At 41.8% G+C, this 27,989-nt stretch overlaps 1 protein-coding gene across 2 annotated transcripts; it reads right to left on the reverse strand.

The window, feature by feature from the left end:
• Nucleotides 1–21: 21 nt before the first annotated feature.
• Nucleotides 22–27,978, reverse strand: gnav1 (guanine nucleotide binding protein (G protein) alpha v1). 2 transcript variants are annotated; one of them, XM_040145934.1, is made up of 9 exons: nt 27,257–27,975; nt 26,877–26,968; nt 18,657–18,749; nt 17,848–18,008; nt 15,441–15,569; nt 6,119–6,248; nt 5,867–5,938; nt 3,623–3,710; nt 22–1,373 (listed from the first exon to the last, which is right to left on the reverse strand). In XM_040145934.1, the coding sequence occupies exons 1-9, from the start codon at nt 27,384–27,386 to the stop codon at nt 1,183–1,185; spliced, it is 1,086 nt and encodes a 361-aa protein (XP_040001868.1). In that variant the 5' UTR covers nt 27,387–27,975; the 3' UTR covers nt 22–1,182. The 2 variants fall into 2 exon arrangements, with proteins under 2 accessions (XP_040001868.1, XP_040001869.1); XM_040145935.1 differs by lacking the exon at nt 22–1,373 and adding an exon at nt 2,666–2,968 and having other exon boundaries at nt 27,257–27,978.
• Nucleotides 27,979–27,989: the final 11 nt, after the last annotated feature.

A 27,989-nucleotide genomic window follows, 5' to 3' on the forward strand; every position in this document is an offset into this window, starting at 1 on the left:
GGAAAAATACACATGCAGATGTTTCATACATGTATGAAGCATCTTTATTACACAAACGAAAAAGCATTTCATAATAAGGCACTTGGGAGTGTTTTCCACCTCTCTTTCACCTTCAGTATCCATATCAGTGATTTCCATATCTTGTTTATTACTGGAGCAAGAGAGGAGCTGGTGTGATAGCACAGTCACTTGCTCAGGGGAGCCTTCAAAACGGTCAGACCCCAGTAGAGTTAATGTCACACAAATCACATGGAGGAGGCATCATCCTGCTTGACTAATCGGGGATTGGAGTGTGTGTGTGTGTGTGTGTGTGTCGATATTGCAACAATAATCATCATCATGAGAGGGGAAAGTAAGGAAATTAAACACAAGTCAGAGGCTCCAGGGATATTTCTTCACATACACTTTTCCCATTTCCGGTATAAAGTTTCCCAGCATCATCGCCGACTGGTAAGAGTCAGGGGAACAAGTGAAGGCACAGATTAAAATGAAAGCGTGTGGATGATTTCAGCTAAGGAGGGGTAAACACAAACTAGGGTGCTTTTACAATGATCACAGCCTCATTAGGTGGGTGTGACGCACAAGATGTGCAGAGCGGAGACACAGTGATGAATGAGCGGAAAACACACGATGGTATGCATGAGTGAACCCCTTTGCCAAGGAAGTAACGGACAAACAGTAAATCCTCACCCCCTCTGTGTCCTGCCCACACACACACTCACACAGGAGGAGACAGGGAAATAAAGGGCACATCTAGATCAGGTCTTCAGAAAATGAAACGTCACTGTTCATATTCTGATTTCATAGTACAGTACAAAAATATAAATGCCCATTACTCTCAACACGAGGTTTCAAAAGTCGACATTTCAGGACTTAACCCCACAACGAAGGATTGGCCAAGTGGTCCTCCTCCTTCAAAGTGTTTCAATACATTTTTCAAAGCTAAATGAAATCCAGCATCACCGAGGATGAAATGCAACAAAGAGCATCAGAGCCCCCAGGCTGCTCCTTAAGAGAGAAAACAGACAATATGCTTGGATGAGATGATCTTCCTGTTCAATGCCTTTTTTTTTGTTGTTGTTGTTGCTATGCTAGTCCTTTAAAACTACACATCCAAAGACCGACAGGGCTGAATGTCCAAATGACGTCTCAGTTTGTGGTGGCCCGGACCTCCGCTGGCAGTTACAGGAGTGACACTGCCTCCAGGTTCTCTTTGATTATTGTGTCCATTACCACCTGGAAGACGACCTGGATGTTGGAGGTGTCGGTCGCCGTGGTGAAGTGATGGTAGATGAGTTTGCTGGGCATGGCGTTGAGCGAAACAAAGGTGGCGGCGATGAAGCGGGCGGCCGAATCCACATCGCAGTCTGCACCTGGAAGAGAGAAGAAGGAAGAATCTGACTTTACAGTGAAATACCTGCCTCCTCCAGAACACTGAAAAAAACATTTTTTTTCCTGACATTTTCTCCAGTCTTTGTTTTTTTGTGAAACACTGAATAATTTGGACAGTTGTGATCTGTGGACATTAACTGGACTGATTTTTTTTTGGTAAGAAGTCACTTGAACAATGTATTCAATAAAGTTATCATTTCTGTAAATGCTATGCGAAGACAACTGGACTTGCTTGAAGTTCTTGAAGACGTTTCACCTCTCATCCAAAAAGCTTCTTCAGTTAAAGTGGGGAGTTCTAGGTATTTATCCTGATCAGCAACACTTGAGAGTTATAGAGGTCACATGGGTCAAGGTGTGGATGGGTGCTGACACCTTGAGGGACGTTAGGGTGACAAGTGAGTTGCTGACCCACCCTGCCATCATGTGAATCGTTGAGGTCACATGAGTCCTGCCGTGGATGGGAGTTCAGCTGTCTGGGGAGTGAACTTAGAACTGCATTGTAGGTGGCTGACAGGTGGTGTCTCAGACCACCTCCTCTGTTTAGTGACGGTTGATCGAGACAGGTGGACTGCTGAGTCCTGACCTGAGGAACTGGCTCTCCTCTGTTGTGCCATGTGCTTATGAAGAGGTTGTTTAGCTTCCCGAGTGTACAGGTCTGTGCATCCCTCGCTGCATTGGACTGCGTAAACTACATTGTTCAGCCTGCGCCTGGGTATTTTGCCCTTAGGGTTGACAAATTTTTGCCTCAGTGTTACTGGGCTTGAAATGCACGGGGACGTTATGTTTGTAGAGGATCCTCCTGAGTTTTTCAGATAATCCAGAAACGTAGGGAATGACAATGCTGTTTGGTTTAATCGCAGTTTTCTTCTCTTTCTGTTCTGCCTCTTCTTGTGGTTTTGACGAAGGCCAAGTTGGGCTACCCACAAGTTCTAAGTACTTCCTTGAGGTGTTCATGTTCCTTCTCTTTCCCCTCTGACCTTGTGGGAACATTCTGAGCCCGATGGTGTAGGGTTCTGATCACCCCCAGTTTTTGCTCCAGTGGGTGGTGAGAGTCAAACAGTAGGTATTGATCTGTGTTTGTGGGTTTCCGCTATACTTGCTATAACTATACTAGAAGACACTATGCTAGAAGAAGCATTTCAGATGAGAGGCCAAATGTCAAGAACTTCAAGCAAGTCCAGTTGCCTTTGCATAGCACTTACAGAAGACCATGTCCTGGATGACTGAGAATCTTCACAGACATAAAGTTATCATTGTTTTTTAGTAGTTTAATGTAGTGAAGTAAAAAGTACATTATGTCTCTTTGCAATGTGGTGAAAATGAAGTATAAAGCTGCATAACATGGAAATACTCCACTGAAGTACAAGCACCTTAAAACAGTACTTTAGTATATCACTTAAGTAAATATACTTAGTTACTTTTCACCACCTTTACCAAGCGAGCAGAGAAGTCAAAATAGAATAGAACAGAATAATACAAATCATATAACATCCAGTTTACGATGAATTCAAATGAACTGATTTGGCGTGTCACGGGCTGGTGTTGGTGAAGGGGCACATGAGCTCTTCTGATGGGGCTGTGGGGGCACATCAAACAAAAAACGGTCGGAGCCACTATATTAGACCATTCATCATATCTGAGGGTCAGTGTGAAATGGACGCTTGCTCTGCTGGCTGACCCCAATCCCGAGAGTTTTAGCATTTATATTGACATTTGCATGAGAGCAGAGAGGACGCAGCCCCTGTTGAGCCCACTGAGACGTGGGGAGTGAAATGTTGAGTGGAGCGCATACAAAAAACCCCTCAAAAAATAACAGTGTGTGTCAGTGTGTGTGTAGGCCTGTATGGGAGACTAATTATCAGTCTGTCTGTGTGTTTAAAGCCCCTAAAGTGTGCAAATTGGTCCTACCTCTGGATACAGTTTGTGTTTTTTTTGCCTTGAATAATTAATTTTTCAAATTCAATAACGGCAAGATATTTTAGCTTAACAACATTCCTGGACGTCATAAACATTCACATCTTTAACTGGGACATTTTGCAGAGACATCCCTGGATAAATGAGAGGAAATCTTTCTTTTTCTTTGTTTATGTTTCAAAACAGGTACCTAATAAAGTGGCCACTGAGTGTAATTTTATATGTAAAAATATCTGTTCATGTGCAGTGGTATTTCTTGGTGTCTTTTAAGTCCATATATGTGCATGACAGGGTAAATCACTAACATCAGTCCTACCTTTAAACTGTGGCAGATATAACCTTAGATGTCGTCCAGAGTGTAAAATCTTGTCTTGAAAAAGGTCTATCTTGTTCATGAATAAAATCTGTAATAAGAACACACACACACACACACACACACACACACACACACACACACACACACACAAAACCAAACAATCAGCTGTGAGCACAAGAAGCTCATCACAAATCAAAGGCCTACTCTCCAGTGCAAAAAGAAAATCAATCCTAGAGATAATGAGAAAAAGAAAATGCTGATTTGATTTGGTAACTCTCATCTGTAGCACTGCAATAACTAAACAAAATGAAACCAATAAATCAGTTTCAAACATTTTAGTCACATTTATTGTCACTTTACAGATATTTATGTAAAACGGGAAAATCAATACCTGTGTTGATACAAGCATGGGGTGATGATGGCAGATCAATGACCTCCATGCATCAGTATGCAATCAATCACTCATGTAGTGTCTGGAGAAAGAGCTCAACAAACTCAGCTACGATTTTCAAAAATGTCTCTCTTCCTGCTGTTTTGTGTTACTACCTCTAAACTCAACTTCCGCTCAGCTGCCGGCGCATTTCACAGAGACTTATGGCTTTGTAGTCGACCAATTAAAACTACAATCAAGTTCCCCCATTTTCTAGCCCGTTTGATCCCAAAACACACACGCACTCAAAAACGCCCCTGATAATAACGAGGGAGGGATGAGGTACAGCAGATTTTCAGTGAACAGGATACAGAGCAACACCTTGGTGTTTAATTATCGCTGACCAGCCACAGTGAAGAGTTAATTGAGGTGGACGTTACAAATTCCCCTCCCACGTTGAAAAAGGTATCATTAAACACTTTTGTTTAATGAGCCTGTTAGCCATGTTAACATGCAGGCCCACACACAACCCTACACATAAACACGTCACAAAAAGACATTTAATTGCCCATTTAGATCTTATGAAACCTTAAATAATTTTATTTTAATGCTTAAAAAAAAGAATAATGTACTAAAAAGGGATGCTTTGGTGTTAAACTGAAACTTTGACCAAATACCAACTGTAAACTACTTATCCTCACGATCTCAATAAATCAAAACAGAAACTCTAAGTTTTCTTGTACACGGGCCAATAACAAATGTTGAAGACAGTTATCACAGTGAAAGGCTTCTGGAAAAGTGCAGAAAAAAAAACGCTGCAGAGGTCACAGCAGCTGACACTCGTGTCAACATGCAGTGACTTGTATATTAAGAGGGCTTTAAATGCAAGATAAGTGGAATCAACTGAATGAGCTTGTTACACGGTTGTTTAAATGTGATCATTTGCCGGAAGCGGGGATGGAAAAACACAATGACGCTCACCCTAATTACAACTCGCTGTTCAATTACCAGTGACAGAGGACTCAGAGACAAAGGGCTGAGGCTGCGTTCTGTGCGTGTGGAAATGGCATTAGCGTTGTTTTGTTATCATAGTGTCACCGAGAACAATTGGAGGGCTACACAGAAGCTTTGCTTGTGTCTCCTCCATTAGCTCCGTCCACCAGCTGACCTGTCAGACTGAACTCTTTGGCTGGACCCTGTCGTCTCGCCCTTTTTGTCTTGTGACTTTTAAAACAAAGCTATAGCTACTTGCCAATTTACATCTCAGCATAAGTGGTGAATAATTTAACTAAAGCAGAATGTCTATCGGTTGGGTCTAAAGGTGACAAGTATAAAAAGGAAAAAAGTGTGGGGGTGTGGAGTTAGATAGAAGCGAGCTCACTGGACCTCTGTCTGACAATGTTAGAGGAATGCAATGCTAAATTGGTGGAGTACTCTTCTAAGGGCTCACAAGCCAAGAGGGTTGGGAACCACTGCCTTAGATGGTACTTTAAACAAACTCTTACGGCTTTAATGCAGTTTGACAAAATATGAGCCAGATGAGACACCAGTGAAAAGAGGAAGAAGGATATTAAAAAGGGCATGCAGGGAAACGCACGTTAAATATACATAACTGTTGCACTTTCACAACATATTTCTGATTCTTTCATTGCCAAAGACCCCGATGAAACAGCCTATCTATGAATAAAGGATCTCTTTGTTCTATGAATGGTCCTCTGTTGATTTCTCTTTATTGGAACTTTGCACACCAGGTTTCTGCAAACTACCAAGATGCAAATCTCTAATTCTTCAAGTTACTTTAAAATCCAATTGGTTTAACTGCTTGTATGTTTCCTTCTGAGGCCGAGGAAGTGGGTGACGGAGGAATTTCTCACCATGGATGTGCTGCGGAAGAAGACATTGTTGCAGATGGAGGAGAAGAGCTTCATGCTCTCTTGCAGACGATTCTGCAGGGAGAAGACAATAACACCATCAGACAGCTGCAGAGGAGACATTTTGTCAGTTTTAAAACTTGGTCTATGAGGACAAACTATAATCTGATCGGGTGAGACGTAACAAGTGGTCTCTAGTTACTTTGACTAGAGAGCATGAGCATTTGTGAGGCAGTGACTGAGTGCAGCCTGTACCATGGAAGGGTCTTCCACCAAGGTCATGTCGTAACCGCTGAGCGACACCACGAACAGCACCGCCCTGACATCCTCGAAACAACTGATCCACTTCCTCCGCTCAGTTCTCTGCCCTCCGACATCGTACATCCTACACACAGAGAGATGGAGAGAACCAGAATAATGACCAAGTGCCAATTGTAGATTGGATATTCTGAAGCGTTACAGTTTGGAACCATGAAGGCTAGAATTTGTCTTATTTGTTACATACAGACACAGTGTACACACACCTTGGGATAAGCAACACCGCCATGTTGGGACAAAAAAAAAAAAAAGTGTGTGTTTGAAATCCTGGTACTGAATTTCAATGCAAATTGTTCATATTGTAGGCGTTATTTTGAGGCAACTGATAAAGAGCTGTGTTTGAGCAGGGTGAAGAGGAACTAAACCCCAGTCCGTGGTGACAACATGCATTTTCCGCACCCTTTGCAGCAGCGATGTAGCAGGGCATTATAGTACCAGGCTACAGCGGGATGTGGCCGCAAGTACAACTGACCACACTTGTCCAAACCTGTCTGTGATCTAAGGGCCCCAGCCCTCAACATATAAAGGGCGTCGTGTGTGTAAAGCCCACCCACTCAGGTGTTTTCACTTATTTCGCTGATAAGACCTCTTCTCAGGACTGTGATCGGCCTCTCTATTTCTCTTCTATTTGTTTTGTAACACACCTTTATTATACTTATGAGTGCAGTATGTGGAGTGTGACATCCTCACCATCATCATAGTAGGACAACCACTGGTGTAATTATGAACAATAATAATGGCTGCATCCCATATGGTGTTCCTGATTCAGGGCCCAGTTGGCTCATGGTCAGGTGTTATTGGTACAACTGAATGGAAGACTTATCATTAATGTTACTGCTTTCATCTGTGCTTTTTCTGCCATGCCAAGTGTCAAATGTCTACGTATTTGTCATAAATCCTACAGACCGGGCCCAGAAGAAGGGCAATATTATTACAGAATAAATCTTAGAGGAAAAAAAATCCTTCATGTGAGCATGTGTAGAAAATGTGTTATGAGATGTGGAAATGAAAATGAAAACTAAAACCAAACAGTAACACCACACGTGTAGGGGAATAATAGGGATCCACACTGTGATACTGGGCACAGGTGGCCCTGATTTAAATGGCCAACACACTCCAATCAGGGACATTCAAGAGAGTAAACAGAGCATGAGCGCTGACACAAACACACACACACACACACACACACACACACACACACACACACACACACACACACACACACACACACACACACAGGAGCAGCAAGTCTCACAACACAGAGAAGATACTTGTTCAGATGTTGAGTATCAGACAGAAGTCATTTCTGGAAGCACAAGTCATTTTGTTCACATGCTCTTAAATATTAATTTCTTTGCTACGGAGCTTACAAGACACTAGAGAGGTTTTCTACTGCCTGATTTGGGAGGCAAGAACATTAACATTACATTATTACTATGAACATAACAATATGATAATCCAGAACTCTGCTGTTGGCTAGATGATGTAAAATTGTAAAATGAAATCTTCCCCTGTGTGTTAGTATACTAATGAGGGGAGGAAGTCTGTTTACTTATTATTTATCAGACAGCAAAGGCAGCACTTAACTTAAGTTGTGAATGTGTGTGTGTGTGTGTGTGTGTGTGTGTGTGTGTTGAGTGTAAGTATGTGAAATGACATCTCATTGTGACTGACATGTCCTTTAATCAGGATTCAATTTCCAGTGGAAAAATGTAAGGTTGTGCTTTTCTGTGTGTTCATGACCTTCCATACTGATGGTATAGCCTACTGTAGTACTGAGGGATAACTCTAATCAATGACATTTGTATTGGTCTTGGATAAGGTCAGATATTCCTCAAATATGCGATTTACACTCACTCACACACACAAACAAAGAGGAGCGTGTCACACGTCTCTGCAGACCGGGTTCCCCTTTTTTCAATTTTCCCCAAAACAATCACAACACGGCAGCACAAAGGTCAATATTCTCCAACAGGACGAGAGAGGAAACACAACAGCAATAAGAGCAGAGAAACAGAGAGAGAGAGACACAGATCAGTCCGTCCCACTTCACCTATTTCCAAAGCCAGATGCGCCATCTCCCAATGTTCCATTTGAGCATCCATCGACGTATTGCAGCTCTTTATTGAGAGGAGAAATGAAAATGTGGAAACGCAGACACACACGGAGGGAAACAAACAGCGGCGTCAGCGCAACATAAAGATGAGATAAGATTTCCAGTGGAAATTTTCCGTGGAAATGGAAGCCGGGCACAGAACATGTTAAGTGAAGCTATTGCTTCACTACACAAACCTACTGACAAGCATACATGCACAACATCACTCTAATAACACACACTCTGAATAGGAAAAGGTGTGCTGCCTGCTTTGCAAGTGCACGCACAGACACACAAACATGGATACACAGTGACCACTTTGGTTTGTAAACACATGACGACTAAAAGTTTAAGACACAACTTAATGACTTAATTCTCTTTAAAATAATAAAAAGCTAAAACGATCAGCTGTTTCTTTTAAATAATGTTGTTTCTGACAGTGTTGACACAACTCATTGGTCTGATGAAGGGTCTGATGAAGGAGGACTGGTCTACAGTCTGTTTATGGTGCATATACTGTATTAAGTATACAGTCTAGCTGATTAAGCTAACTGTTCTCTATGCAGAGAGCAAACACGCTCCAAACTTCGACCTCATCTGTATAAAGAACACTTTCTTTTATACGCCACACCTCGTCTTCCGCTTACATCATGCTTTTCGTCGTCTCCCTCCTCCACACCAGCTGTTCTTGCACCGTGACGTTTCACCCTCATCTGCAGCGTTGTCGTTGTAATTATCAGAGCAGTTGATGTTAATGATGCAGGAAAAGACCCGGATCCTTATTACACGGAGAGGTCACAGGTCAAACAGGACGTCTGTATGCAAACTAGGATTGTGTCTTGGTGTAAAGCTGCGAGACTGTATGCTCTTACGCACACACACACACACACACACGGAGGCAGGATGACAACTCCATTGCACTGCTGATTAAGTGTTTGAATAAAGAGATAATTCAACCTGGAGTGTTGTTAATTTATCAATGATTCAGGGGGTGAGATTTTGCCTGTGTCTAGTAATGGACTGCATTTGTTCCTTTTTAAAGAATGAATACAATAAAGACTGGCATAAAATAACATTTTTTTTCACAAGGGGTAACAAGGGCCTCGGCATCTAAGAGTCTGTGCTCCACACTGCGGTTTTTGTTTGGATGTGTTCTGAGGATCACAGAACAGGATTCCTCCTCCTCACAATTATAAAAACTCAGTAGCAGTCTTTCCAGCAGAGAATGACAAGTGGTGATCAGTCAGACCCACGTCTTCAGTGGGATTTTACAGCTTGTCTACTTTACTGTCCCACGCACTTAACATACACATGCACAAAGCAAATGAGATGGCAAACATGAAAAGAAATATGATCACTGTCAACAGAACACTTGGCACACAACGTCCTGTGCTACACCTCAACAATCCTGTGAGAATAGTTAGACATTTTTGGAACTACGCATATATGCTGTCTTTCCTTAAGCTACGAGAGGAGATTGATTGTACTCTCATAGCTGCCTGTTAAATATGGAGCTAGAGCCAAAAGGCAGTTAGCTTAGCTTAACACCAAGAATGGAAACGGGGAAAACATCTGGCCTGGCTCTGTCCAAAGTTAAAAACATCCCCCTAAAGCTGTCGCATCTCATTCATTTAATTTGTACACAAACGGAAATGTAAAAACAATTATTTGTGGTTATACAGGCTGTTATGCAGTGTAACTATTTCTCATCTTTATGCTAAACTTAGCAAATCATTTCCCATCTTTACTTTTTGTACAGACATGAGACGTATCGTTCATTTCAACTCTTGGCAAGAACGAATACGCCCATTTCCCAAAATGTCAAATGATTCCTTTAAAACCTTGGCTTTCTATTAAAGAACAATTAATTGTTACACCTTCAACGTCGTAACTTACCAGTATTAAAGACACAGTCAAATTTAGGAGAAAAAAAAGAAAATGTTAAAAATCATGTTCTAACCCTTTGGCCCTGTGTTTTCGTAAGTTATCTTTTGTTACATGACAACTGTGCCATCTTGAACTCGAGGGGGGGAGGGTTATTCAGAAATTTAGGCCAATCAAATGTGTTTTGGGACGACCAGCGAATTGGTAGCTGGCATGGTCATAGTAACAAGCAGAGCAATACTGGACATGTGTGTTTTTTAATATCATTTGGTAAAAACTTTGTTTACATTTCCAGAAGAGCATGCATGAGGCCCAATTTGTTGAGTTCTCCCTCGTCCTCCCCCTCCTGATCCAAACGCAGATGAGCGAGTGTGGGTGGAGGCCCACAGTCGTCTTTGTTGTGCACCAGGATCAAGGCAGACAAGACTCAAGACTGATATCACACCGTCATACTGTGTGGGATCGTTATGTTTGTCCATAGGTGGTATTTGATGTGAATTAGTTAACATTAAATGAACCTTTGGTGACATTTATTAATCAGTACCTTCGACACACAGAGGGAACTTAAGTTTGAATTGAAACACTGGGAAAGTCGTGTACAATGTTAATGTTTTCATATTTTACTATGTTTTTACTTCTACATGACATATTCCTCACAATCCTTGGTTTTCTCCCATGTTTTGTCTTGCAATAAGAGAAGACAAGGGAATGCAATTGATCAGACACGATGTAAGTCCAAGTTTGGTGATTTTTATGCTTAGCCTGACTAATATTGGATTTTTTAGGCTGATAGCTTACCAATTAATTTTCTTTAGAGGCTAAAAATTCAATAATGATATTTCTAATATTCAATTTTAACATGAACACAATGCATAAACAATTTTGAATGGGATCCTTTAAGGTCTGTCATTAGGAAATTGTAACGAAGATACATTGTACAACTGAAAAATAAACCTGTCAGCGCTCTCCGGTGGAAAGACTTTGTACAATTACAATTCCTCTGAAATTTAGGTTAACATTTGTTTTTGCAGGTCTGTAATTTTCTTATAATTTCCAATAAGTTCCCTGGAAAAGAATTACGTATATTGATAGAAATGCTAGGAAATACACGAATGTCATTAAACAAAAGCTCCATTTAAACCAATGTTAATATTCATTCATTATTCATTTTTATTGGAAACTTTCTTCCCCGTTTATGTTGAATTGTATGCTTGCATGTAGACAAATTCAACATTTTTGCCTCTTCACCTGGCTTATTGTGCACTCACTAAATTGCTATCTAGGTTACTTCAGCAGTAAATTAATGAATTGCCTGTAATTAATACCAAATAACATAGAATTGGCCTTTTAAGGAAATGTAGTGGAAACTATAAGGAAATCGTGAGGAAATTACATTCCCATGAAATAAAGCTTTTCCAAAGTTGGTTTCACAAAATTTGAGACAAGGCTGTTTTTTGAAATACCTGCATGTTTAAGAATAAGGGCTGTAAATGGAGTATGTTGCTAACATGAGCCTGGATTTCTTTTTAGAGTTTATATTTATGGCATTTTTGCTTTGACGTGACAGGAAGATAGTCTAAAGAGAGAGACGAGAGCAGTGGGGGAGTTGGGCTGTGTATGATGACATGCAACAAGGGTCCCTGCCAGAATTGAACTGAGAGCATTATGGATGCATGGTATGAATCATAGACCGCTGAAAGCAAAAGGCCTGCATGTTTAACACACTTTAATTCATGACATGAAATTTGCAGGTTCAGCAAAGCAAACACATTCTGCAGCGATATCGGAAGAGCGAGAGTCGTTTCATTTCATTTCTGGCACAGATGAGAAACCCTGAGCATCAACCGACAAGCGAGAACTGAGGGAAGGCAGTTTCATACCGTGTTAGCTACAAGTGCAGCCTCCATATTTACAAAATGAGACCAAACTGGAGCAGCGACCTCCATTAACATGTTAACTCTGCAGTCTCTGCTGCTTTCTAAAAACTCTGCTGGAATAAAAGTGAAACTAACTCACGTGTTGAAAAGGAACATTTTAAGAACAAAGAGTCTCCAAAAAAATAAAAAAATAAAAATGCAGTGTATCTACTTATAATGAAAGACAATAATTTGTCCCTTTATTAGCTCTGTCATACTACATACTGCTTATGTCTGAATCGAGAAACGTGCTGTGTACCTGCTGTCTTTTTTCTCTCTGTGAGAAACAGTCTTGACAAAAACACAAACCATCTACTTCTCAAAATCCCCTTTTTGTTGCTAAGTTCGAAATAATTACATCAACATATGCTAAGCTCTTCATCAACTCAAAGGGCTTGTCCTTTCACGTCACAGGCATGAACAAAAATACACACACACACACACACACACACACACACACACGGTGCTGTGTGTCAATTAACTAAATCCAATTATTTATCTCCTCAAGAATTCAGGCAGATAAGAGAGAGGGTGTGTGAGGGCGGGGAGTCTGGGCTCCGTCCTGCAGCACCACCTGGGACTCTGCTCCCCCCGCTCGGATCTGACACCGTCACCACCAGGTCACCATCACAATGTTTCACAGGCAAAAAAATATACACACAAATAGATAAAAAAAAAAAAAGCAAAAAACAACCAGCTTCTGAGTGACTCAACGGTGACGCAAACAGTAGGACTCCGAGGAAAAAGCAGCTTTTATCTGCACAGGAAAACAGATACGGTTACGATCAAAGCCCTTTTTGTTATTTTTTTTTTGCTTGTGAAACTTTTCCTAGTGTGAAATACTCCTGTCAAACCGAGTAAAATAAGTATGTGACATTTAACGCAAAAACACACACAAGTCAGCGGCATCCAGAGAGATACAGGAAGCATTTAGATGTGACACAAATGCCCCATACTGAAGTCATCTGCTGACAAACTGGCTCTCTCTACGATGTTTATATGCTAAACAGAGATCTTATGAAAAGCTGAAGCGGTAATGTGTTTTATTATTATAACTTCAACTGGGATGTAATGTTGAGCAGGGATGAAGACAGGTTGATATTGCAGTAGGATGAGGGAGGAGGTGCTTCTCAGGTAGATATTACTAACCAAGGGACAAAGTAATCTGATTTTCTTGGATATGATGACAGCAATGCTGTCGACAGACACTAACACACACCCATTTACAGAAAAAAGGGGATTAAATGTACTGTATCCCTGTTAGCCCTCCATGGCTTATTACCCTTCCAATAAAACCAAACTGTGGAAAATCATCCACATTCCTTTATGCTGCTGTTATGAGCCAGCTCTCTAAAAACCAACCTCTTGATTTCCTCTTCTACAGACCACAAAGTTTCAGAGTTCAATATAGAAATTACTGGCATAGATTAAAATCTTGAGCATTTGTTGAAAAAGGTCATGCTGCTGCCTGATAGAATCACTTTTATCCATTTCTATAAAAACCTATGAAAATCCTTTTTTCCTATATCCACTGAAATACCTCTACACATCCTGGGTGGATTGGCTTAAATTTTTAAATAGATATTAATGGGAACTGGACCATGCCCTGACTTTTCAGCTAGCGCCATCATCAGGCAAAAAAATTTCGCTTGTTAAATACTTTGTTTTCTGAATAAATATCTGCAAAACTAATGACATCCCCATCAGCCTCTGCTGTGCTTCCTGCTTTGTGCTTATTAGCAAATGTTAGCACGCTAACAAGCTGAACTTAGGAGGTGAACGCTGCTCACGTGGTCGTAGTCTCTTAGTCTTGCTATATCAATGTAATAAATACCTTCACTTCGCTTAGTTAATTCTTCATGTACCCAGTTTTCTTCTTCAGTTAATAATATCCTTTATTTCCCATTTTCAATACCTTTATAGAGCCTTTTATTTGAAGGAACTGACACTGGGACAGTTTTTCAAAAGTCATATTTTCAAAATCTGCCACTAACAACTGATGTTTGAAATGGCTGAACATTTTATTCTAGCATCCACTGACCAGCAGTTAATGAAAACTGTCAAGTACCAAAGTTGGCAGTGAATGTCCAGGCAGAGTCTGGCTTACTTATTCTCTGATCAGATATCGCCAAACTTTATGCTGTAATTTTATGTTTATTTTCTGTTGTATTTCATGCTCATAACAGCAGCATTTCCACTTTGAATTTAAAGGGAAAAAAAAAAACTTTTTCAACAGCTTCCATTGTCCATTGTTCGTACACAGTTTACTCCCAACTGGTTTCAGTACACAATACAACAATATGGCCCACACTTTAACTTACATTTTCTTTCAGTTTAACCACTTCAACTGACACTTCCAGCTCAATGGATCACATACGCTTTCACTTCCATTCAGTGCTTACACCTAAACTGAAGCTTCAACCTAGTTTAACACCTTAATTACTTTAAACACTTCAGTATTTGTATTGTGACTGACACTGCCACACTACAGGTTAAACTTTTGAGTGATTTAACTACAAAATTTCAGCAGCAAGAACAGACATTTTCTTCAGAAAATTTCCCTTTTTTAGTTTTTTTTCAATATTTCTTTTTAAGTTCTTGTAAAATGTGACAAGACAACATTAAACAGTGATGCATTTAAAAAAATTTGGTTATTTTGTTTTTCACTCATCGAAATGAAGTATTGTTTAATTATTAGGACCAAACCTCAGATGCTGTTGGTACCAGTATCGAAAATACTTGCACCAGCACCATAGCTGTTAGGTTGTCAAAATTCAACCAAAGACCCGCTGGTGTAAAAAACATTCAAGCAACAAAATTAACCTAGTACAACATCAGTAATACCAGCAACGGCTGTTATTTTAAACATTCTTTGATGTTGGTTTGCTCTGCAGAGAAAGTTCATTAATAACTTTCACCCTGTCACGAACACCAGTGGCAGGCAATGAGTTCAGCCATTGGAAGATGATAAAGTAGGTAGTCTTATGCGAGACTGGCTCATTGATCAGAGATGAATATGGTCATCTGACATCAGCCTCCTGAGCTCAGATACCTGCCCTCTGCTTCTCCACTGATAAGACCAAGCCACTGATGCTATTGTATGCGTGTGTGCGGTCAGTAGATGGGTGTAAAGCCGCCTGATAGGTGCCATATTGACGTATCGAACGAGGCCGCCCATCTCCATCTCACATGGCTGCAGACAGAGATAAGAATGTCACAGCGAAGGAAGTAAAGTAAGTTTGGTACGACAGCCGCTGCCGGAGAAATCGAGTGCAGACGTGACGGCGGGAGTCGGTCAGTGGTTGCAAGGGCCCTCATTGGGCAGCATTAGGTCTTAATAGAAAGCAAAGTAAAAGGTGTCTACCTGAAAATGAGGGGGTTGACTTTAAACTGGGTCTCTATCACACCTGTTGTCCTCAGTCGCACTCGTAGAACGTCGGTCTCTGTGGGCACGTAGTCTGGAGACGTGATGCGGGCCATGTTCTCAAAGAAACTATGAAACGAGGAAGAAGAGGGGGAGGCAGAGAGAGAAAGGGAGAGGGAAGGAAATTTTCATAACCCGCGGACAAACTTGACATCAAAAGAGAACAAAATCAGGTATCAGTTATGGATGTGTAGGCTCATACAGGCTCGTTGCTCCTGGCTCGTGCCAGGTGGCGGGCAGGGTGTGCAGTGATAAGACTGGAGCCCCAGGGGGCGCAGCGGCTCATCGCAATGAATATTCACACTGTGATTTACCATAACAACACACTGAGGCTACGCTTTCAAACACAGATTAGCTATTAACACAGCTAGTTTAATCAACTGTATCATGTGTGTGTGCACAGTGAGATGTGCTCTTTCTCTAAAGACACACACACACACACACACACACACACACACACACACACACACACACACACACACACACACACACACACACACACTCAGTGACATCTCCACCTACCTGAACTGCCTGTGACATTCTCAACTAGTCATCCTGAATCAGTTTCTTCGACAGCAAAACACATCCTGCTGCTTAAAAGACACACTGCCTGCCAGACGCTGGACAGTGCAGACAACATGTGTGTGTGTGTGTGTCTTTGTACTTCTATGTTTGTGAGGACCACTTAGAGTTTTAGAGAGAGGGGTCATTTTTCAAGGTAGTGCATTTTGACCAGTCGTCAGTTCTTCAAAAGGATGTATTTATTGATTTTTGGGCACTTGAGGGCAGCAGAACAAACTGGAAACTGAACAGTGACAATGATTATACTTCATTTGGACTCATCTTTGTGGCCACCTGACAAATATAAGTCAAACGTTCACTCTCGCTTTAGCTGTGTTTTTAGTCTCCACTAACTCCTGAGGGAAACATCAGGCTCTTCAGCTGCTAAATGCTCAACCATGTTCACCAGCTAGGTGCCAGCTCTGTTTATGTGCCACAATTTTTAAAGCTTTTTTTCCTACAAACAGCTGCCTCCTGCCGCTGCTGGGAACAAGATTGATGAGAGTGAAGTTTGCAGGGTAGAAAACCTAAAACAACAAACTCACACTAACACGCGCGATAAAGGTTGAAGGGAGCTGTAGAGTTGGGAGATAATTCTCTGTGGTTTCATCACTATGGGCAACCTCTTTGACATTACACCTAGTCATTTGATCCATTTTTAATATATAAATATTGATTAGAGAAGCTTTAAGACTTGGTTTTAGTTTAAGGTTATAATTAGTTTAAAGAAAATTTCCAGTTTATTTCAACTTGGGTATCTTGTTGGTTTTTTTAACACAACTTTATTTTGCAGAAAAACCAAAAGTCAGCACACCTGAAACTGTATGTTCTTACAATGATACGATGGAAGATAAGTAAAATAACTTAATTTGACCCAATAAACTTCGAGATAAGTTTGACTAACCTGGGGGTTTGTTGAAAACTTGTCTGATCATCTGACCATTTGTGCTCTTGCCCCATCTGACCTCTTTTTAGTTATGTTACCATGTCCCCAGATCTCTGCAACTAACTTGGCCAATACAATCTTGTTGTTACGGATAAGAACGATGGCCAAACTACAACAAACAATTTGAACTAGAGCAGAATTCCCTTTAAGGTTAAGTAAGAGTCTAGAGAATGCATTATGTCAAGAAGGGTCCTCGCAACTATAGAAGAACAAGCATGTATGTGTGTGTGCCTGAAGAGAGCGGAGGGTGATGGTGATGTACGGTCGTTCTCAGTGGGAACCAGGTGGCCTGTCGGTGTAGATAACCCCAGAGCCGAGGCCTCTTGCTGGGGTAGAGGATGAGAACAGACAGCCTCCTGGTGGGTCCCAGCTCTGTCTTAGTTCTGCATCACACACGCAATCCCCTCTAGACTCGTGTCTTATTTTCAGTCTTCATCTTCAACCTCACTTCTTTACTTTAATTACTGTGCCTGCAGACGTTTGGCCTCTTCTTAAATATGCACATTTTATGCATTTTCTGTAATCACATTTATTCATGCCTCTAAGTTTGAGCATTTTCTTGTGTGGCTTTGCTTTGCTTTTATATGCACAAAACCAAAACCAATACAAAACAAACATGCATTTATTTTAAAGATGTTATACAGATGTATTTAATAGCCATGAAGGTACACATAATGACACTTTATTGTGGTCTGTCTCCCTCCCTCTGTCCTTTCCACTGTACAGACTCTGATTCCCAGTGACAGCGAGCACACGGCCGAGCATCAGCTGCTAAATCCAGCTAATTAGACCCCTGCATCCCTTCAGCCCAGCGTGAGTGTTTGCTGGAGGAGTACTCACTAAAGCGCCGAGTCATTAAGCTCATACTCGTATCCCCGGGCTGTCGCGGCCCTCACCCCCTGGTCGGTCCACAGACAGGACAGGGCGTGGCTCAGGAAAGGAAACAGCACCTGTTCTTCATCAAAACACCGCCCACACGACAGGACAGAATGGGCGTGGACCTGTGAGAAGAGATGGAGACAGAAATGCGGATGGATGATCAGGGATGAGTGGAGGCCAGATGGAAAAGTTTATGAGTCCGTCTCTGCTCTCTAGACTTGGTAATCAGTATAGAGACACAAATGAATGGATACGCACACAAAGACATGTGAAAACACACAAATACACACTCTGCTGACATTTAGTAGAGGAAATACTTTGGTCATCATCTCCCAGCAGGATGTGCCGAGTGGGTGGACAGTGTATGAGATCTGATAACTTTGACAATGAAGTTCAAATCAAATTGAACATCATAATCAAACCACCCACCTTTCATCTAACTTTATGCTCTCGTTTTTGCAAACAAACTGTTGCTGCATGATTGAGTGTGAGTGTGTGTGTGTGTGTGAGTGTGTGAGTGTGTGTGTGTGAGTTGTGTGTGAGTGTGTGTGTGTGTGGTGCCAGATGAAGCAGATGTGGCTGCAGTGCTCAGATGCTTCTCTCTAGTGGCGATCCGGGTGCAGTGCAGGAAAACTAGCATTAAAAAGCACATACCAGGCTAAATGTGAACAGAGGAGGAGCAGGATGAGAAAGAGAAAAGTAGACATGACAGAGACAGATTTTGAGAAATGGGGACAAAGAGTAGACATGGACACATGCAGATGGACAACCTTGTTCCTGCTGTTAGCCAGGTTGATCCGGAGGACGCCCATGCCATGGAGGACAAACTTCATGGAGGTCAGGAGGTTATCCAGCACTGCAGGCTGCCAAAGGACAAGGTTCAGAGGTCACTTTCATGAACAGCCATATCAAAGGGACCAAAAAAAAAAGCCTAAAAAAAAACCTGGTACCTAAAATCTGTTATACACTATACAGTCTGGTCAAAGTAATAGTATTATAAAGATTCACAGAAACCTTACACTTTTCTGTTTGTGTTGGACATTGTTGTGTTGCCTAAGGGTTTACTTCAGTTTGTCTTATGACTGCATGTTCACAAAAGTATGGATTGCGGCGTTTCAGATGATTGTTTCTCCTACCTAAGAGAAGCACATGACAGGAAAAGCAAGGAAGACTTTTCAGAAGGGTCCTTAAAAATTTGGACTTAAAGGAAAGGTTTGACACTTCCCTTTTGTTGTTGAGAGTTAGAGGAGGAAATTAAGGGAATTGAGAAAAGATTGGCCGAAGATTGTCCAAAAGGTAACAAAATCTGGCAACCAGCTCCACTAAAGCTCACCAATACACACATTATATTTCATTTGTTTAATCCATACAAGTGCCATACAAGTGCCAAAATGACACGGTTGTTTTACATGTGCCGGACTCTCTCTTGAGTGGGTGCAGAAGACTCGAGTAAGGCAGTGATTTCAGTTTATTTTAATCCTGTACTGAGATTAATGGAAATTAGTGGCTTTCTGGAAGGTTTGATGGACATGTTTCATATAACATGATAACTCTAAACACAACATTGACATGTTATCACCTCATAAAATTGATATGGCAAAAATGTGTTAGCAAACAGTTTACAGGTTCCTATTTTTGTATCCAATAGACAAAGAGCAACTGACAAATGTAAATTAGATATCCACTCTCCTTTTAGCTCTGTTTTGGTCTCCACCAAAGAAAAATATCTGGCTCTTTAGCTGCCAAATGCTCAGCTATTAATTAATTTTGTCAGTTGGTGCAGGACGTGTGGCGTACAGTAGATTTATCTGAGCCTCTTCATTAAAACATCTACCTGCCACTGGTAACAACGCTGATGACAGGGGTGAGACTGGACTAAAACATTGAAGTTGCGGCCTGTAAAGCCAAAACAATGAGCTTGAAAACACTAAAATGCTCAGTAGAGGTGAGGGGAACTGCAGTGTCGGTTGGTAATTCTCTGTTAGTTTCTCACTATGAGCAACACCTTTCACATAGTTATTTGATCTACTGTTAACATAAAAATATTGATTAGTGCAGCTTTAAGGTGAATGACGTTTATCAACATGACCCTTTTTTGATATTGGACTTATTGTTGAATCAAAACTAGAATTGTCCGACTTTGTGACTTAAGCTTTTATGGTTATTTTAATGTGGAGATCAACACAAATGATTTGAATACTAATATGCCTTAATTTAAGCACATGTATATACATTTATGTGCAGCAAATTGTGTGTGTTTGTATCTACCAAAGCCTAGCGATCAGCTATCGAGACTTACGGGAGTGAAAGCGAGTAAAAATACAGTGTTTATCACATTAATTAAACTCATAAGTCTGTCTTAGTGTTCAGAAACCTGGAGCCTTAAGTGACTGAGCAGAGTAACTCCTACAGAGATTTGGGGTGTGAGTGTGAGTGTGAGTGTGAGTGTGAGTGTGAGTGTGTGTGTGTGTGTGTGTGTGTGTGTGTGTGTGTGTTCTCCGTCACTCTGCTGCCAGCTACAGATAAGCTTCACATTCCATCACGATTCTATCACAGTCTGGTCGCTCTTCTCTCTGTGTGTGTTTCGGTGTCCAAATTGAGATGTGTTGCTCTCCTAGTGAAATGTGTGAGGGGAGATAAGTGTGTGAGGTGACATGTGAGGTGATCTTATGAGCAGAACTGGGCTCAGGGCTGCTGACACCAAGGCATTAGGGACAAATTAGTCTCTTTTAGGAGAACCTTTGTTGACAGCGCTGCATTGATTTGTGTCAGAAATAAGCTGCTTTGTGTATTTGTGTCCCCTGCCTAGCCATCACTGCCGTCCCCTCAGATATGCAATTTCATCTCTCTCTAAATGTGTTGTAAAATAATAACACATTCTTATTGTCTTAAGAACAATAAATACTGGATCTCTACAGTGCAGTTTCTATGTCTTATGATCAAAAAGATCTCTGAAAATCGGACATTTGGTTTGAAATCCTGCACTCAATGGAAAAACTCAGACTGGCATTATTTATGACAGAGACGATTTCAAGTATGAAAGGTGCAACTCTATGAGCAGAAGTAAGACACTGCTGAAGAAGAAAAACTCTCTCTCCTTCATACTTTTATAAAAAAGTCAAGTTAGTTTCTCCCACTGAAAACTTAATTGGCCTCAAACATGCTCTGTTAATAATGTTTAACTTCTAAATGAGCATAGTTCTCAATGACTGAACCGCATTCAGTTCATTGTTTTGCCAGTATGAGGGCACTGATGATTTCACTTCCCACAAGTTCCTAATATCAATTGTTGCAATAGCTTCTTAAATGTAAATGATTTTTGACCACTAGGGGGAAGGACTGCTCGGCTGACAAGGTACCTTGTGGGGTTTTTGACTATAGTGGTGCAATGGAGCAGTGTTTTAATGAGAGGGTCGCTGTTTGTATGAGGACAGACATGTACACGTACGAGCACACAGGCAATGCGGTACACAACCTGGGCGACGCTTTCCCATGTTCCGCCGACCGACGTTTGGTGGCGGTAATGTGCAAAGAAACACTGCAATGTTTCTTTGCACATTACCGCATTACTGAGGCAGGCAAGAGGAGGATAGCTAGCTGATGTAAATGTGAGGATTTTAAATCCTGCAGGGTTAAATATTCAAACAACTGGATCTGAAAATGTTGAACACATTCGTCAAGCGTCAAGGGCCACAGTTTGTCTTGGTCAGGGGTTGAGTTGTTGTAACCAAGTTTGTTTGCTGGAGTTCAGTCTGCTGAATTCTGAATCTTTTAGAGTGTACAATTTTGAGGCTACTTTAGAAAGGCTTATGTAGGCTGCACATAACTGTAGCTCTCTCTCTCCCCAGATTTCCTGTCTCTCTCTGCACTGTCAGTTCAAAGGAAGGGCAACAATGCCAAAAAAAAATATATATACATATTTTAAAAAAGGCTTTTGTACAAAGTGAACTTACAACATGTCTCAGTCCAAAAAAGTTTTCTCAAAGTCAAAATGATGAAATACAATTACACAACATCACAAATTACGATCCCAAAAATTACCCAGGGGTTAAAACAACAACTTTTTGCCAATCTCAACAAAAACAGAGCTTTATAAGCATTGTTCACCAATTTCTGCCCCCATCATCTCTCTTCCCCTGCTTTCCACAAGGCACAGATAATGTGACTGATCCAGTGTTTGTACCCTCGTCTCTGTTTTCAGCTAATTCATTCTTCTTCCTTCCTTCCCTCCCTCCCTCCACGTTTGTCTTCCTTATCAATTGTTTCACAGTTCCTCGCTCTCTGACTCAAGGTGAGAGACAGAGAGGGAGGGTGGAGGTCATGGCTGAACAACATCAGACACTTTATACCGTATGTGTAGACAAAGTCTTTGCACCTATTTCTCGAAGAGACAACGGTATGTGCAGGAAACCTTGACTTTTTGGAGTAACTGACTAACAAGTCTGTATCAGCATATGGCTCCAACTTTTTTTTTTTTTTTTTTACTAAGCAATACATACCAACACACACACACACACACGCACACACACACACGCACACACACACACACACACACACACACACAAGCCTGGGGCTGCCGGTCTGTCACTGTATGGTAATCTGAATCTGCTATCAGCTATATGTCACCTCTCTGGATAGGTATGGAGAAAAAAGATACCGTGTTTTCACATTGTGCGTGCGCGCATGTGTGTGTGTGTGTGTGTGTGTGTGTGTGTGTGTATTGGTAAGCATGTATAGGTTGTCATCATTTTACAAGGAAGTCAAACAGACAGGAATCTCTCGCACCTTTCTAACCTTTGTTTCCTGCTGGCTGCTAATAATCCCAACACCATCACCACCACAGTTTAAAGTATTGTGGGAACTTTGTGGTACACTGTGCGTCAGCAGAGATATTACAACTCTCATTACAACGGTGTAATCTCTAAATCCATCCAGATAGACTGAACTATTGTTCTGTTGCTTGCTGTCCAGCTTGATGCTTGGATCGGCTCCCTGAACTCAAAAAACTAACAGCCGTTAGCAGTTGTCTTGCGTTGGAGCATTTGCTACAAAAACACAACAACAAAGAATGCAGCTGAACCGGTGAAGGCCTGATATTTAATCATTAACCACAGACTGTTAACAATGTATAACTAAGTATGCATGAGTGTGGCTGTAGGTTTTAAGCTCTGTCGGTTTCCCAAACTAAAGTCTCCCAGATTTATTGAATTTTTTAAGAAACTTATCTTTGAGACAAATACTCATACAAGCACCTGAATCAACAGAGACATTCCTGGCTGAAAAATATGAATTCTGTTCATAAATGTTAACCATTGCCATGCCAACATGCGCACAGACACAAAGACACACACACAAAGCATCACTTTTGTTGACAGAGAGTTGTGTGTATTGGAAGAGCATGAAAGGAAAAATCCTAGCCCATCAGCCTATTCACAGTAAAAACAACACCACGGCCTGGGGCTGCAAATAAAGGAGGGATGAGACAAAGAGGAGCCCCCTTCCTACGTTTCCTCCCCTTATTCCTCCCAAGCAGGTCCTGTCATGGTACTGATGCAATACAAACCTGCTGGCAGGGCCACAAAAAGCCAGACAGAGGAATAAAGAGATGGGGTTTTCTCACTGTGCCTTCGAGGGACATTTGAGAGAACGCATAGCGTGGAGCAGGGATAACCTGTCCAGTCTGAGGCAGGGTTGAGATCTTTACTATGGCACTGGTGAACACACAGACACTTATTCAAGATAGCAGGTAGGATGTCAGAGATAAACACAAACAAACGTGTGAAAAGATATGCACACAGGCCTGATGTGTGTAAGTGTGTGTGTGCAGGGGAGGGTGTGTCTGTGCTTGCTGTGGGAGGTTAGGATGGTCATGGGAGGGCAGGTTTGTGGGTTAGTCTCATTTTTCCATTTGAAAATAAGGGCGTCACCTAAGAACAAAGGCAAACCCAACTGACAGCAGGGACAACAAAAGAGATCTGACTACTGGAATTAAACATGTGTTACTGCATGTGTGCATGCTCTTTGTATACCGACTACAGAGCTGTATAAATACTATACAGGGAATGCTTTGGAATCTATCATGTTTAAAGCTGCAAAGACCAGGTTCTGTTCCCAGCAGATGCATTACAATATCTAGTTATTCATTCTTCTTTTTTTTCTACTTTGTTATGTTATTCTTCTGGATGTAACTGTATTAAAGTGTTGCAGGAAATAACTTGTGTTACTTGCGTATCATTTCAAAATTTTAGCCATGCTAACAGCATTACTGTACAGCTGGAAATGCTGATGTGGCCATCGGTCGGCCCACCACTTTCGCCCAGACCGAAATATCTCGACAACCATTGGATGAACTGCCATGAAATTTGGTTCAAAAATTCATGTTCCCCAGTGGATGAATTAGAATAACTCTGGTGATCCCCTGACTTAATCTAGCACTATCATCGAGTCAAAATTTTAATTTGTCCAATACTTTGGTTCAAGACTAAATACCTACAAGACTAATGACATTCCCATCAGCCTCAGCTGTAGTTTGTGTTTAGTGTAAATGAGCCAATGTTAGCATGCTAACAAGCTGGACAAATGCTGCGTCATATTGTTTAAACCATAGTTAGGAGCAGCCAATTGGAAAAAAACGTTCATGTCAGTCTCCAACTTGTAATTCTGAGTCTGAGATATCGGGAATTTTTGAAAGCAACGATATCTCCCACTTATGAAAAGAATAACATGACAACAAACTGTTGGCAAAAGGGCTGCAAATACACCGTTCAGCCTCAACATTAAAACCTCTAACCGGTTTCAATGTTGTGGCTGATCGGTGTAAACCATCGTTTGCAGTTACATCAAAATAAAATCCACTAATAAAACTAACACAATCCATTCATCTAATTTTTTAGAAGCTGTTTGTATCTGGTTTCACTTGATAACAAACTGCTACAAATACATAACACAAAAAAGAAGCTAATTTAGGCTGTTTATCTGATTTGAATTAAAGGTTAGCACTAGGGCTAATGACCCTGTAATAACACCTGAAACTCCAGTGTTAGACGGAATAAGATGCGTCTTTCCTGTTCTTCCCATTCTTTTGACATTGCGTGAACAAAGCATAAGATGGTGACCAGGGTATACGTGCTATGCATCATCATGTTAGCATTGTCACTGTGCACGTTAGTGTGTTGACGTTAGCATTTAGCTCATTTAGAACAGCCTCATAGAACCGCTAGCATGACTGTAGACTCTGTTTTGATGCTAGTGGCAGTATTGTTTCAGTACTTATATCAAAACAATACTTTTATTAATAACTTACTTGTTTGTTACAACCCCCCAATTTTAATTTAACCAAGGAAATCAAAGCTATTGAATGCTTTCTGAACAACCAGGTGTACAAGAAGTTTGCCTAACTAAAATACAGTCTAAAACTGTCAAACATTTGATTTAAACCAGGAACTATCTGAAGAAAATGATAAGGTGTTTATGAACAACACCAGACATTCCATGCCAACTTTTGGTAAATGACAGTCTTCGATACCAAAGAGAATTGCGGTTCAGTACATAGTCCTACTCAATTCTGATAAAGCCCAAATTGACCTGCTGAGGGGTCATCTTTCTTTCACCACGCACAGTCCAACAAAAGCAAGTATGATGCTTGTTTTGCGAGGAGTGAACCTCAGACAAGGTGACTGTTTTGAGAAATGAGAGGCAGCAGAAGGGGAGAGGGGTCCAGAGAAGGAGCTGAGGCGTCTTTAATATGTAGGAATGCATTCAAACATCCCAGCTGCCTGTACAAACAACTGGAACCTTCATATGTCATATCAGTGTAAGTGTGCATAATCCTGGCCAATGAGCAACCACCAAAGGGCAGTTTGGCAGTACTTTGCATATTTCCAGATAGTAGATATTATCTGATGGACATAGGATGAGCACACACAAAAACCAACCCTCTATGCAAATATAGTTCTTTTATGAATATTGTTGGAGTCATTTTTTGGTTCAGTATGAACCCCAGAAGCTTCACTTTGGAGCCTGTCTTCAGTTTTCTAGTCTCTTTCACAAACTAAACAGTGTGAATTGTGTATGGGTGGGTTCAAACTCCGCCATCTGATCTGGATTTAGGAAGTTCCCCCAGTCTGACAGGGCCGTTACTGCAGGGAGACGGAGCAGGTATCTGAAGCATGATGGGGACAGAGAAAGACTCTGTCTGTCACCACATACTCATTATTAAGGAGGAGGCAGGGAGGGAAAAAGAGGAAAAGATACAGAATAGTAAAGGGGAAAGAGTAAGAGTAAAATTATGGTAGGAGGGTTAAAGGAGGGGGATGTGGAGGAAGATAAGCCCTCAGCAAAAACAAGCTGAGGGGGGTGAAACTGTGTGTGCGTGTGTGACTATGTGTGTGTGTTGAACCGTTCCCATTCTCCCCACCCCAACCCCTAGTAGAACGGAGGAATTTGGCTTTCAGCCGCTCACAACACACACAGAGAAGGAAGAGCAGACGCGAGCCAAACCACTGCATACCACCTTGAATCTGACCCTGGGTATCATGAGAAATCTCAGTCCCCCACAGGAACTGAACATTGCCTCGTTTTCCATCTCATCTCCTGTTCATCTCCATCACACTCGTTTATCTCATCTCACTTTTCGTTTGATAATGCATCACCATGCCTGCAGCATAGACTGACCTCTTGACTTCTCCTAATGGAATCAGGTTCCTACCTGAAACTAAACTATGACAATAACCCAAACCTAAACATGTGTCATATTGGTCCATTTAAAGCATTTGTTATTTTTATACTACTCCATTTCAAAGATAAGAGAGAAATGTGATTGTCATCCAACTCTGATCTGCTGGAAACCACAACACCGAACCCCTTTGTATGCAAATAGACTGACACCTGATTTAAGAAAAGAAAAAAAAGGAAAAAGAAAAACACAGGCAGGGTGAAGCAGACTGTAGTCTGATCAAGTGTGTGTGTGTGTGTCTGTCTGTGTTTCCAACCTTGAAGCTGGTTAGCTCTTGTTTGGTGAATCCATTACTGTGGATGATCTTCATCTGTTTGACCAACGTGCTTTTACCGCTCTCTGCTGCACCTGCCGGAGGTTGTAAATAGTAGTTAAAACCGGGGTTTCAGAGATGTAACATATTAAACTGCCATCTATCCATATGTGGTGGGACTTTATCACTGAATCTGCACTGGGGAAAATTAAACAGGGGTTCCTGATGAGGACTTGTGAGTCTGTCTCCCAAACCAAAACTGATGGTACAGTTTAGAGCCCGGGGGCCTTCACGGGTGGTACACATGCACAGACTCTGCGGTGCAAAACAAAATAGGAATAAACTCCTATCAGGTGAGTTTATATCAGGATTGTCAGTCTCACCTAGTAAGAGTATTTTGACCACATTCATCTCCCGTTTGGCGTACTCATACAGGTCTCTGTCTATCTTGGCACTGTGTGTCCTCGCCTTCTTCTCCTCCTCTGTAACTTCGGTACCGAGGCACAGTCCCATCCCGAGCGCTCATCTCCTCCCCGACCCGGACCAGAGAGGAAAAACAAAGGCAGGGAGTCCAGGCTGGGATCACCCTGAGTTCGTTTCCACAAGCTGCATGCTCCGGGCTCCTCTGCTCCCCCTGAGTCTGTCCCCGTGAGTCTCCCTGCTGCGTAGAAAAGTTAACTCTCCGGAAAGGAAAAGAAAAGAAAAGAAAAGAAAGTTCAGGCTATCTCCGAACCATCTTTCAAACAAAGTCGGCCTCGTGGCGGGTCAGAGTGGTTGTGCGCATCGCTCCAGCGGTTGCTTCTCGCTGTCGGCGGCAGATTTGATCGCGCGGTAACTTTTCGGCGACCGTCCACGGAAGTGAAAACCGCACGACTGTCGCGTCCGTGTGCGCCCGCGGCGGCTCAAACGCTGCCCCGCCGCCTTGGCAGAGACCCCGGCTCATCCTACGACGGCCTCCTCCCACTGCGCCCCGGTGCCCGGACTGGGGAGCTTTCGGACTTCCCTGGGAAGTGACGTGCCTCGTCCAAAAACCGGGGACAAAACCGCTGGTCGCGCAGTCCCGGTGTATTTAGCACATTTACCTGCGCACGCTGGGGAAACGCAGCCTCTCGCTTG

The sequence above is a fragment of the Xiphias gladius genome, chromosome 15, assembly GCF_016859285.1.
Source record: "Xiphias gladius isolate SHS-SW01 ecotype Sanya breed wild chromosome 15, ASM1685928v1, whole genome shotgun sequence".
Classification (NCBI taxonomy): Eukaryota; Metazoa; Chordata; class Actinopteri; order Istiophoriformes; family Xiphiidae; genus Xiphias; species Xiphias gladius.